Raw genomic sequence first — 13,747 nt, 5'->3', positions numbered from 1 at the left:
GACTTCATTGGTTCATTGATTCATTCAACTAGTATGTTTTGGGTATCTTTTCTGGGCACTGTGCTGGGTGCTGGGAATTCACTGCTGTATAGACCAAGTCCCTGTTCTCCTGGAACTTCCATTCTAGTAGGGAAAGATAAATAATCAGCATGGAAACAAATAATTTAGACCTTTTCAGGACTTGTTAAGTACTAAAAAGCAATAAAATGAGGTAGTATGATGAATGAATGGGCCCTTTGGGCTAGTTTCTCTAAGCAGGTCAAAGAAGGACCCTTTGAATAGGTGACAATGAAGCTGAGACATAATCCATTAAAAGGAAACAGGTGGGCAGTGACCTGGGGAGTCTGTGTTCTGGGATGCAGCTGGAGTGACTAGGGCTCTGAGAGAGGGATGAACTGGGTGCATTTGTGCAAGGAGTGTGGTGTCTGATGCGGAGAAGGGAGGGGTAGAGGAGAGTAAGGTCAGATCATGTAGGGTCTGGTTTGCCATAGTAAGGAACTGAGAGTGATGATGGGCCACTGAAGGATTATCAGCAAGAAGTTTGAGCCAGAAGAAGTCTTTGAGAGTGTGGGTCATCCATTTTTCAGGGAAGAAAGTGAAGTCTCTATTCAGATTCAGTGGTTTGCTGGAAAGGGGAGGGGTGGTGTAGGAAAGGGAGGCACCAAATCTGATTCCCAGGCCAGAGTTTGTTTCACCAATAAAAAATGACAGTTGAAAATAGTGTTTTGTTCACTTGTCTTAATTGCTTTTCTTCCTGGTGGTTTCTGGAGGCCAGAGGAGAAAAGAGGAAGTGGCAGAGGGAGAGGGGCAAGGAGACAGCTTTTACATCCCACGCAGGTGCACACTCTCAGGGCTACCCTGTGAACCTAAATTGGCCTCTCTGTTTAGAAATCCGGATCTATCCCAGACAGTAAGCATTAAAAAAATTTTGTTTTCAAATGAAAAATGTTAGAGACAAGCAAATAACACGTATGGTTACATCTGAAAATACTGACGTGTTCTACCAGAAATGTTGATAATAAACACATGCACACTGTTTCTGATGTTCCTTTGGTGACAAAGGAAGAATTTCCGGCTTTCGTGATACTCTTGAATCTCCTTCTGCCCAGGATTGTGATCACTGTTGACTTTCAATTCGATAGTTTGTTTGAGAGATGATTCCATCACTCATTCATTCATTTGTTCATTCATTTGTTCTACAAATGCTTCAGGCGGGTTATAAGTCAGGCACAGGTTTAGTATGTTTGAGGAGTCACAGTCTTATGAAGTGTACATTTTAGATGCTATGAGGCTTGTTTGGTGAAGCAGGAAATTAAACCTTGATAGCATCCTGTAAACGTGGATTATTGAGTGTCTTAGGGCTTTTAATAAAGGCCATGAGGTCCCTGTCAGAGAGGGTTTAAAGACCACTTTCTTCCAGGTTCTCCAAACTCTTTTTTCTTTAACACCCAATTGACAGCAGAGCTATGTATCCGTTTTTCTGAACTTGTTCTGAATGAGCCTTTCTCACTGTTCAATCTTCACTCTTCTATTACTGTTTCACCAGCCACATCATAATATTTCAGATGAGTGGGCTTCTAGAAGTTCAGCTGGTAGATGAGAAAACTGAGCCCAGTGAAGTTAGTCGCCCAGCTAGTAAGGTCTGATCTTCCCAACTCAGAGTTCCCCGCTTACTTAAACTTTTATATCCAACAGGTTTACTTTACTTGGATACTTATTTGATATTTTTCATTTTCCATCTCCATGTCCTTGATAGGTTTCTTTAAGTCTGTTTGGAAGTGTAATGAAAAATAACGCTGGTTATGTAATAGCTACAACATACAGAGTGTGCATGTCAGGCCCTGCCAAGTACTTGGCATATATCAATTGATTGAACTCTCAATGCTCCTGCCTGGTGGGTACTACCATTAGTCCATTTTAAAGTGAGGAAACTGAGGCACAGAGGGGTTAATTAACTTCTCCCAAGGGGATTGAGCTAGTAAGTAGTGTAACCTGGTGTTGGACCCAGGCAGTCTGGCTCCAGAGCCAGTGCTCTGCCCCCTGTTCTTCTGCCTCCCGCTGTTATGTACGAATGACCAGTTTGTTTCTTTAGCTGGGGTGAGCGTCACTTGGCACACCCATACAGCCACCTTAAACATTGTGGGAAGTCAAGTCCAACTATCTCAAATTAAGTGAAAGTACAGCCATCCCTGTCAGGAAAAACAGCTTAGGGCGTGACTTCATTATGTTTTTGGCTGCCATTTTATGCATTCCGAGTAGAACAAACATTCCTCCTAGTGCCCCCACCTTGTCCTTAACATTCCACAGTGGAAGTTCCTCAAAGCTCTCCATTTTAAAAGCATCCTCTGTGACTACCAGCCACTAAATTGCATCTGCCATTGAGGGCCCCAATGGGCTTTCAACCTGTTATTCTTGGGAAATTCAAGCTGCGAGGGAGGGAGAACATTGTACACGTGTGCAGCTGTGCTTTGGAGTACAAGAAGTAATCGTATGTGTATGTGTGTTTTTTTTTATGGGGGTAGGGGAAGGGTACATTAATTAACCCAACTGAGAAGGAGATAACTGTGTTCCAGGAGGGAGTCAATGAAATGAATTTGCTTTAAAAAAAAAAAAATCCCAGTAGCGTGAGTCAGCCTGTGCAAGTGATTTGGGAGAGGAAGGGGAGATGATGTAACTGGTTCGGCATGTTCCCATCTTGGCCACTGAGTGTAAAGGGGCCTGGGGAGTTTGAGGAGGGTGTGTGAGTGTGTGTACAAAGTTAACGGGAGCGGGTAGGGGGTGCATAAGAGCAAGCTGTAAAACAGGATTAATAATCCCCTGTCAGACCTTTCCCTGTTACTGTGTTTGTGAGTAATTTTGGTTTGAATGAGGGCTCTCTAGCCAATTAATGTTTATTTGTTTCCTTTGGCAAGACCCACTGGGGGAAGGAATGAGATTGGTGAGTTTAAAATTTTTGTTTTGTTGTTGCATTTTGGAAGAAGAGGCGAGTAATGTGAGTTTGGGTTTTCAATGACTGCTTCCCCCCTCCCCCTCTTAAGAGGCAGGAGGCAAGACATGGCCAGCTGGTGCCTTGAACTGACACAGGTGCAGAGGCTGTAGGGGGTGGGGAGCCAAGAATAATTACAGGTTTCTGAAGCATCAGGCCCTGCCTGACACAAGCGCTCGTCAAGAAAACTGCTCTTTATGGAAAATTAATGGGAAGCTGAAAAAGCGTCAGGGCCATTGTTGTTCTTGGGAAGCCATCACTCCTCTGAAAAGAGGCCTCCTCCCAAGTCCTTGGGCTCTTGAGGAACTGGATAGAGTCCTCTCCTTTCAGAGCAGGGACCGACTGACTGCCATTGTCATGGGTTATGATGGGTTTTTTCCGTTGGAGTGTCTCTCCTGCATTTTTTCATTCTTAAATCTTACTTTCAGTCCAGATCTAGCCCTTTGCCCTTCCCAGTAGTATGGGTAGGAATATTTTTTATTGACTCTTAAGGTATAATTTTCATTTTGTTTGTGGAAGCGTAGTGACCAAAGCAGGGCTATCTAATGCAACTTGCTTTCAAGCTATATGTAACAAATGGGATTGCCACCAGTGTGTGCCAACCTGAATAGGGGCTTGGTTGGGAGATGAGGGCATGGGAGATGAGGCGATAGCATACAGGAGCATCTTCTAGGCCCCAGCTCTGCATGAGCAGTGGTGTCTCTTCACTGCTTAGAAGCTGGAATTTAGTTATAGTCCAGTGGCCAAGTAACAGTGAGTGAATCTTCTTAAGGGCTTGCTGCAGCTGTGGGTAAAGGCCAGGCCAGTAGACTCACAGTCAGTAAGTCCTGCAGAGAAACATCTGGAAAAACAACACTAAACCAAGTTAGCGAAGCCTCTCTGTTCATGGGCCATCATGTCTCTAGTGGTTGCATTGCATTTTGAGGATCATAGACATTATGAACGAGGAAAATGCATTTCCAAGTTGTTGGAATTGTAAGGGAACCCAGTGCCTTCCTTCAAGGAGTGTGAGGCCTGGGCCACAGCTACCAGCTCTTCCCAGGTTATGTGACTTTAAAGCTCACTCTGATGGTTAATTTAGATTTGAGTTGTTTTGGGAATTTCTTTTATGCACTGCAACTAAGGAATCCTTGGAAGATAAAAGGGGTATTTGAGGCTGCTTTGCATCGTGTGCCTGGGGAAAGTAATTTCAAAGGCATCACCCTCTCCCTAGGCCTTTAATCTTGTCTCCTTTCTCCTCCTCCAACCTCCTCACCACCCACCTCCCCAAGGAAAAATATACAAACACATATTTTCTTTGTTGAAAATAGTTTGGAGAAGAGGTTTTGATAGAAGTTTTTCAACTTTCATGTTTGTTTAGAATTAATTTTCACAGCATTGTCTCTCAAAATTTACAAATTACCAGAGGGAAATATATAACTTGGTTTCAGTTCCAGCAACCAGTTGATGTGAGAAACAGTCCAAAGGAATGCAGTCTTACATTTGTTGTAGTCCCATGGTTATTTCATGGAGTTCAGCAATCCTGACAGTAATGTGTAATACTGTTGTACCTCTGGGGTGTGCTGTTGATGTGGGGTTTTTTTTTTAACCTAATAGCTAAAAGAAATGCAGTAAGATTTCACTCATACTGTCTACTTAATAACTCACATTTTCTAGACAAAATTCATTCTCTCCTAATATTTCCTGGTCATGAAAGTCAAGGAAAAGGGACCCTGTGCTCAATATCTTCTTAGGAATCACTTTCTAGGTCTCACAGGTGAATACTTGCACTGGTTCATGCATCCTTTCTGCCACGAGGTAGATTCCGTGTTACCATCTTTTTCCTCAAGCCTGCTTTACAATGTTGAAACCCAGGAAGGCAGGCAACAAGGTTCAGGCGCTTGGTATCTGAGGTTCTCTCATGGACTTCCTGAATTTATTAAGCATAGTACTTCTTTCTCCTCCTCCTCCAAATCCTGACAAAAATGGTACCAGATTTCCCTGGCCCTGCTTCCCACATCCTTTCGTCTTTCAATTCTGACTTAATTTTGAAAGCCTAGGAATGTGTCAGAATCATTACTTCATAGCATTCTTTGAAGAGGGAGAGTCACAAAGTTCCCGTCAATATCAATCTTTGCAATCCAGATTTTCAAGTTAGTTTCTGGAATCAAAGGAATCTGTCTTTTTTGTTAAAAAGTGATGTGTACACACATCTAATAAGTTAGAAAAGAATGAGTATTTTAGAAGTTGGCTTGAAGAAAGAAGCCCACATTTCCCTCCTAATAGTAGTTCGTTTGTGTCACCCTGAAGTTCCATTCTGGGATGTTTGAAGATTTCAAAGCACAAAAAAGCTAATTGAACTTTGGGACCCTCCCAGGAGAAAGGCAAGGGGTTTCTCTGTTTCTTTACTTCAAACTCTTTGAGGACTGTGACACCATGGTTAATAGCATGTGACAAAAACCACACAATAAATGTCAGAAAGGGGCTCCTGTGGGTGGCCAAGTGCAGTTTACCTGCTTGTGCAATTACCTGGGTGAACATTCTTTCTGGGAACCCCAGTCCATCCCTTCCTCGCCAGAAACATCATCCTCCACACCACCTCCACCACCACCACCATCATCATCATTAACATCATCATCATCATCATTCAGGTCCAAGTCTGATCTTAGAGGAAGCATGACTTTGCAAGTTCCAACACAGTGGAAATCTGTACTTTCCCATGCTTTTGCATCTACATTCTCTTCCCAGTTTGTTTGATCCCTTTGTACTTTTAACTCTTGGCCCTTTTAGGTGAGATAGGTGGAATGATGGAGATTAAGGGCAGCTGGCTAAAGGACCACAAATGACTGAAAATTGATTAGAAGCATTGAGTGTAGTAGGTGGCTTTTTATTTCATTGACTCTGTACCAGAAAAAGTCATTAGAAAATTGCAATTTCTTTATTTCTTTAAATTTGTTTTACTTACTGAGTATACATGGATCCAGAGACTCCCAATAATTACCCAAAATGGCACAGTTATTGGGTGGTAGCAAAAATATTGCACTAATAGTTTTATGTTCAAATTAAAGGACACAGAAATAAAAACTAGAACCTTTTATGTTCCGGATATTTTGTTTGAAAAGTGATGGCATTGAGGAGCCTGGACTAGAGTCTGCCCCAACTAAACATGGTTGTAGTTATAGTGCTTGCAATGGATGGGAGTTATGCGATGATTCTAGCTCATTTTTTCAGAAAGTTGTAGCTCTTACAACTCTCCATCACTTCAAACACTTAGACATATCTGCCATGTGAGATAACAGAGGTAGAGGGTTGGCTCTAACCAACCACTTAACTTTACTGTCTAGGGACATACAATATAAGAAATATCATTGCTTTTAAAATCATGATCTTAATAAACCAGACATACCACCAATCTGTGGACTCTTAAGATTCATTTTGGAAATACTGCTTAATTGTCCAGGGTGGAAGAGGGGTGTCTTTCAGCACTTGACGGTCAGCATATTTTCTTTACTCCATTTTTTCCTAGATTGGGCTCCCTGAAGGTTGGGCTCCCTTAAGGAGATAGTCTTTATGTTGAACTTTGAATGAAAGAATGATGAGTGGGAGGGAAGATGAAAGGAAGATTATTTCAAGCATATGGGCATGAGGGAAAGTAAGGAGAAGAAAAATAGGTGAAGGAAACTTTAGGTAAGCGTTGTAGGGGAAATGGTCAAAGTGACAGCAGATGTTTGCAATCCTGACTGGCAAGTTTCACATAATTGATGATGAGATAAAGACAGGTTGAACACAAGCCATTTGGTAACCTTGGCATCATGCCCATATATGACCAAGTGTCTTACATTTTTCTCAAGGCTGTGAAAGTAACTACCTCTTGCCAGCAGCAGAGATTTTGATAAACATAACATGTGCCACAAAACTTGAATTATCCTGTTTTCTTTCAACTCCTGTCTCTAGAAACTTCTGCCTCTGAGCAACAGAAATGAATAATGATAATAGTGGATTACAATCCATAGAATAAAAGAAATATGAATTCGTACTGATACAAACAAATGATTGAATAAATAAACAAATCGAGAAGAAAAGTCAGGTCCTCCTTATAGGAAAATTATCTATAAAATTATATAGATATAGTAGGCAGTAATAGGTTTAGAATCTACTATTTTTAACTAGGTCTTACATTATTACTTTTAATAAGCATATTACGCCAAGTGAGAAGGCTATGAAAAGCATGAAGAGAGTATTTAAAAAGGTTTCAAGATGATCATTTCAATACCAACTTCAGGTGATATTTATTAGGAAGCTAGGAGAAGAACCCATGCATTTCAAAGTTGAGATATCAAGAGAGTCTTCACAAAGCTCATTTGTGACTCAAAAATATAGAAGAAAATCACTTTGCACTCAGGAACATTTCCTTCCCATTGCTGACTGCAATGAGTTTTTAGGGGCTGGGGGTTGATCCAGTGGCTCAAGCCTTAGGTTGTATGGTTAGGTCAAGCTGAGGGAAGTTTTGTACCTCCAAGGTGACAGGCATAATTTATGTCATTAAACTGACATCTGCTTACTCAGATTTGGAGTTTGCTGGCAAGAGTATCATTCGAACAGAGTAAATCTGGTTCTGGTGGAAAAACATTTGAACTCTATGCCTAAATTTACTTTAAGTTTAGTCTACTGATGTGTCTTCTGTTTTTTGAAATTAGTTTAGACTTACAGAAAAGGTGAAAAAACAGTACATAGAGTTACTAAAATATGGTTTGTCCAGCTTCCCCTAATGTTATGCAACCATAGTTCAATTATCAGAACCAGGAAATTGTCATTGAAACAATACGATTAGCTAATCTATACATTTCCTTTGAATTACATTATTTTTTCCACCAGTCCTTTTGCTGGTTCGGGATCTAGGCCAGGATCCATTGCATTTAGTTGTCATATCTCCTTATTCTCCTCCAGCCTGTGACAGCATCTTATTCTTTTCTTTGTTCTTTGTGGCCCAACACTTAAAGAGTAACTGGCTATTTCTTTTGTAGAATAGTCCTCAATTTAAATTTGTCTGCTTTCTTGTGATTAGATTGAGGTTATCCATTTTTGACAGGAATATCATAGAATACTATTTTAACATTGTCAGCATTATCCTATCAGGGGTATATGTGACCAGTATTACTTGTTCCTGATGCTGCTAACTTTGATCATATGGCCAAGGTAGTTTCTTCCAGGTTTCTCCCCTGTAAAGTTATTATTTTTGTCTTTGTAATTAACAAATAAATATCTTGCTGGGTGAATACTTTGAGATTAGGCAGGTACCTTGTTTCTTATCATACATCTGTCTACTCATTTTAGCATCCATTGGTAATTTTTACTTGTAATCATTATTACTTTGCTGTTTACCTAATGATGATTTTCTAGTTTCATCATTCCTTATGTGTTTTTGAATCATAATTTTACTGTAATGAGGAGCTGACCCTTTCCTTCCATCTTCTAATTTATTTAATCATTTATATCAGTATGGATTCATAGATATTTATTTTATCAATTATAACCTATTATTTATTTGGCTATTGAGAGTTCCTATAAGTTGGCTTCTGAGTTTTTCTCTCATTCCTTTATCACTTATGAGCACTTCCTTATCTTTTGGTACCACAATGATATTCTAGGCTCAACTTTTGTTTTTATTGTTTCAGCCCTTCAAACAACTGTTTGTCTAGGGAATCCTGGTTCCCTTTATTGGATAATGATATTTAGAAACCAAGATCCCTGGGCTAAGTGTGCTCATTACTACTGGGGTTATCTTTGTCTGTTGCCTCTTTCAGTGGGTGGAGTTACGAAATATATGTATGTATACTCACAAATGCATATACACATTTGTTTCTGTATATTATGTATGTGTGTACATATTAAAATCCATGAGGAAATACTAATACTTCAATTCCCATTGAACATCACAGGCATTTTTTTTCTTTTCTTTTGAGAGGGAGTCTTGCTCTGTTGCCCAGGCTGAAGTGCAGTGGCACAATCTTGACTCACTGCAACTTCTGCCTCCTGGGTTCAAGCAATTCTCCTGTCTCAGCCTCCTGAGTAGCTGGGATTACAGGTACATGCCACCATGCCCAGCTAACTTTTTATATTTTTGGTAGAGACGGCGTTTCATCTTGTTGGCCAAGCTGTTTTCAAACTCCTGACCTCAAGTGATCTGCCTGCCTCGGCCTCCCAAAGGGCTAGGATTATAGGTGTGAGCCACCACGCCTGGCCTATCTGGGTATTTCTTGTGAGAGTTCTCATAATCATTTACAACTGAAATAAATGTTCTCATTGGCTTGGAAATCATCTAATATTAAAATTCTCCCCATCCTTAACATTTTAATCTCCATATTCCTGATGAGAAAAGTCTTTAACCCCCTCACCCTGGTTTCCAATTGACAAAATCTTCTCCTCTACCTAAACTTCATCTCCAGCAGATATAAGAAGTATATTTCCTAAGACAGCAATCATTTCATAATGATTTCGCGGGGCTGTCCAGCACATCTTGGTGGGTACTTATGCTGCTTCAATTCTCAGAAGGAGGAAGAATGCCCTGTATTAGGATTGCAAGTTATAGCCACTCTGAAGTGGTCCAGGTTTTTCCACATTTTAGTGATCAGATGTCTCTCCATCTTTAGATCAAAAATGTAACTCATGTGCTCCTGCAGTTCACACCGGGGCATAGTGGATAAGTTACTTCCCCCTCCCAGAAGAGTGTATAAATGTGTTTAGAATATCTCACTCCTTCAGAACTCTGAATATGATGATATCTGAGCCTTCTTATAATCACAATTTCTTAGTGACTTTCCAGTCTTTGAGCTGGATAGTATGTAATGAAATGGCATACAAAAACTCTATTCACAGGCAGTGGTGACTGAGTATGTGAAAGACCTTGTATAGGAGGCAGGGAACTACCTCAAGGACATCTGATACCCCATGAGTCATCTGATATATATATATATATATATATATATATATATATATACACACACACACACACATACATATATATATGTATATTTGGGCAGAAACAAGGTCTTGCTCTCTTGCGCAGAGGGCTGGAGTGCAGTGGTATGACCAAAGCTCACTGCAACCTTGAACTCCTGAGCTTAAGTGATTCTCCTGCCTCAGCCATCTGAGTAGCTGGGACTATAGACACAACTCATTCCACCTGACTAATTTTCTTTTAGTTTTTGTGGAGACAAGGTCTTGGTATGTTGTCTACGCTTCTACTGATTTTGACCTAAAACACATCTGTGTCTCAAAGATCTGGCACTGCTCTTTGGGAAAAGCTCAAGAAGCATTACAGTTGTATTCCCAGAGACATGTATTAGACATGTATTTCTGAGTTTGCCCCCTCAGCATGGTACAGGGTAGGGTTTCAAATATGGCTTTTAAAGAGTAGAAGAGGTAGAATGATCAAAGTAATAGTATAAAGTGGGCTTTGTCTTTGACAGACATTATGTACCTCTTAGGTGGCAGGCACTGTGTTTGGTAGGTGACGGTTTAGAAAGGGAAGAAGAAACTAAAGGGAGGTTTCAGGGTTAGAATCTTATAATTCAGAAGTGAATTGAATGGAGCCAAGACTGAGGGCTTCAATATTGGAGAGATGTGAGTTATAATTTCTAGCAATGAGAAGGAATAAGGAAGGGGACATTTTTGAGAAGTAGAATTTAGAAAAGAAGCAAATGAAGATAACTCATATTTCTAGACCTGAGAAGGTCATCATTGGTTTCTAACATAGAGTGGTGGGAAGCTACTGAGTCAGAACTTTTATTTAATCAATAAGTAAAGCAGAATCAAAACCTACTTTTCCAATAAGCTTCCCTTGATTAATACTACGTTACTATAGTGTGTAGAATTAAGTTTCCACTCAGCCCCTAGAAATCATTAACACATTTTATATTATTTTTTGGTATCACATTTCTTTGTGAATTTATGTAATTTTTAGCTTGTGGTTGTTTATTCTATACCTGCATCACATGGATCTATTGCTATATCTTCTCCTTCTCCTGCATACAAAGCCTTGTACCTTGCTGTGAGTACAATAGTTGAATGAACACTTGTGACGTGAGTGTTGAATGGAGCCTGGAACCATTCACTAGTTCTTACCATTGAAAGTCAGCAATGAGACCCAAAGCTGATTCATAGTTAAAAATCTGATTTTCTTATTCAGTAATGCAGAGTTTTACCAGAAGTGTGATTAAGAACCAGTCTTTTGAAATGTCACCAAAATAAAATTCTTGACGGATACAACACTACTAGGTATATCATTAAAATATATTCTTAATAGAATAAACGCCTAGAATCAGAACACTGGTTGAAAACATAGGAGCTTTACGGGGGTAGTAAATTTGGAGCTAGTCACATTTTAAATTTGCCATCAGTGGTTCTTTGTTGAATCCAGAAGACAGAGCAAATTGAGCTGATAGTGCAAGTTAGCAACATAGTTTTATACAAGATTCTGGAATTGTAGGGTTTTTAAGTGAGGAGAGCTTTAGAATACAAACTTCTTAAATGTCTACTTTTGCCATAAAATCACTGCATCCTCTTACAAAGACTTATGAGTGCCGTGGATGAAGATTTGTTGACAGTAAACTTGTTTGTTCTTCTCTCTTATTTCTTTACCAGGTGAAAACTTTATGTGGAAATATATTGGGTCCTATTTTTAAGTGGTCTAAATAGCTGTGTTTGAATTTATTTTTATCATGTAGCCAGAGATGCTAAACCATCGAAATGGGATTTATGCCCCTTGCCACAAAGCATACAGCATTGTATTTTAAATGACTTCCTATAAACAACAAGGGTTTTGTCTTGTCCCTCAAAAGTTTTATGGTAGACATTCTTTAGAACAATATTCTTTTCTGCTTGTTATGAAATCCATCCCCACAGCAGGGCTTGCTGTTGTTTGACTGTTACTGAGGTCACCTCTTAGCTTGAGGGAACGTGATTTGTTCTTCAGAGCAAGTGGGAAAACTGACTGACTTGTGTGATGTACTCAAGTCTATTTTGAATAATGGAGTTGGACTATGGGAAGTCTTGTCTTAGTATGAAAACCTTGTCTGTTTCTATTTGCTTCTTGCTTACGTGAAAATTTCTAGCAGGGAGGTTGGAGCATCTTACCTGCTGAACTGGATTGAGGGGCAGGAGATCATCATTTGATGTTCTCTGGAATCTTGAAGGTGTGAGATAGTCCTTCTGGGGCCCTAGTTCTCCTTCAGCTAGAGTAGTTGATATCATGTGATGTGACCCTTATGAACCCTTCAGAGGTATTCAGAGAATAAGTAACAAGGTCAGATCTTGTCCTAGAGCGTTTCTGATACAAACCATGAAACCATTCTCCCTGCACCTTACCCTCTGCCTGTCAACATGAGGCTTCATGGTGTTCTGTGCCTCTGATGGTTGTTTCTGTCCCTCCTTCTTCCTGTTGCAGACATGCCTTGAATTGGAACGCTACCTACAAACGGAGCCCAGGAGGATCTCGGAGACCTTTGGTGAGGACTTGGACTGTTTCCTCCACGCTTCTCCTCCCCCGTGCATTGAGGAAAGCTTCCGTCGCTTAGACCCCCTGCTGCTCCCTGTGGAAGCCGCCATCTGTGAGAAGAGCTCGGCAGTGGACATCTTGCTCTCTCGGGACAAGTTGCTATCTGAGACTTGCCTCAGCCTCCAGCCAGCCAGCTCTTCTCTAGACAGCTACACAGCCGTCAACCAGGCCCAGCTCAACGCAGTGACCTCATTAACGCCCCCGTCATCCCCTGAGCTCAGCCGCCATCTGGTCAAAACCTCACAAACTCTCTCTGCCGTGGATGGCACGGTGACGTTGAAACTAGTGGCCAAGAAGGCTGCTCTCAGCTCTGTAAAGGTGGGAGGGGTCGCAACAGCTGCAGCAGCCGTGACAGCTGCGGGGGCCGTTAAGAGTGGACAGAGCGACAGTGACCAAGGAGGGCTAGGGGCTGAAGCGTGTCCTGAAAACAAGAAGAGAGTTCACCGCTGTCAGTTTAACGGGTGCCGGAAAGTTTATACAAAAAGCTCCCACTTAAAGGCCCACCAGAGGACTCACACAGGTAGTGGTACAAGTTTGGCCGCACGTGGTTTCTTCTCCTTTCCCCTCCTGTAGCCTCTTCATGGGGGAGGGCTCCTCTTTGTTCTGAGGAGTGGCACCCCTGCTGATGAGGAAGTGATAGACAGGCGGGAGGGCCCAGGTAGGGACAAAGAATGACTCACTTGTTACCTTAAGATCTCAAGATGTCCCAAGCATAGGACACAGGTTTGTCCCTACAGTGCCAACCACAGCATAGAATCACACAGTTCTGAGGGTGGCTGAAGGGGGCTCTGGCAGTGACTCCCAGCTGCCCGTGACACAGACACATGTCGCTTTGCTGACACTGCATTGTTTAGCAAGTGTAGCTCCACAGTTTTGATCAACACTGGGATCTGAGGATGCATTTGAAAGCATTCACAGTTAAACAAGGTAGCTAGGGTGTCCCTATTCACTCTTTTCCCAGCATCCTGATTTTTCATCAAAGTCACCAACAGCAGGAGAGTTTCAGAGTTCATTAGATGTGATCATTCTATAATTAATTGGCATCTCCTCTTTTGCATTGTTCTCTGGCACGTGCTTTATGGAGAGATGGCAGAATTGCTTTTTAATGAGCTTGTTACTGAGAAGTTGCTAAAGTGATTACGTTACTATGTGTGTGGTAAGAACGGGTGGGGGAGGGATGAGGATTGTGTATTTTACTCAGGGCCTCCTCATAGCCCAGGAAGAGA

At 41.1% G+C, this 13,747-nt stretch overlaps 1 protein-coding gene across 4 annotated transcripts in view; it reads left to right on the top strand.

Moving 5' to 3' along the window:
- The window catches only part of KLF7 (Kruppel like factor 7), an 88,388-nt gene that overhangs the window by 30,942 nt on the left and 43,699 nt on the right, over positions 1-13,747 (top strand). For all 4 annotated transcript variants that reach the window (XM_017546691.2, XM_017546690.2, XM_017546692.2 and 1 more), the window contains one exon: positions 12,411-13,041. In XM_017546691.2, coding sequence (XP_017402180.1) covers positions 12,411-13,041 — 631 coding nt within the window. The remainder of the gene's footprint in view (positions 1-12,410; positions 13,042-13,747) is intronic.

Source organism: Cebus imitator, unplaced genomic scaffold, assembly GCF_001604975.1.
Source record: "Cebus imitator isolate Cc_AM_T3 unplaced genomic scaffold, Cebus_imitator-1.0 Scaffold191, whole genome shotgun sequence".
Lineage (NCBI taxonomy): Eukaryota > Metazoa > Chordata > Mammalia > Primates > Cebidae > Cebus > Cebus imitator.
Note: the sequence above shows the minus strand (reverse complement) of the source record. Positions and strands in the feature narration are given on the sequence as shown.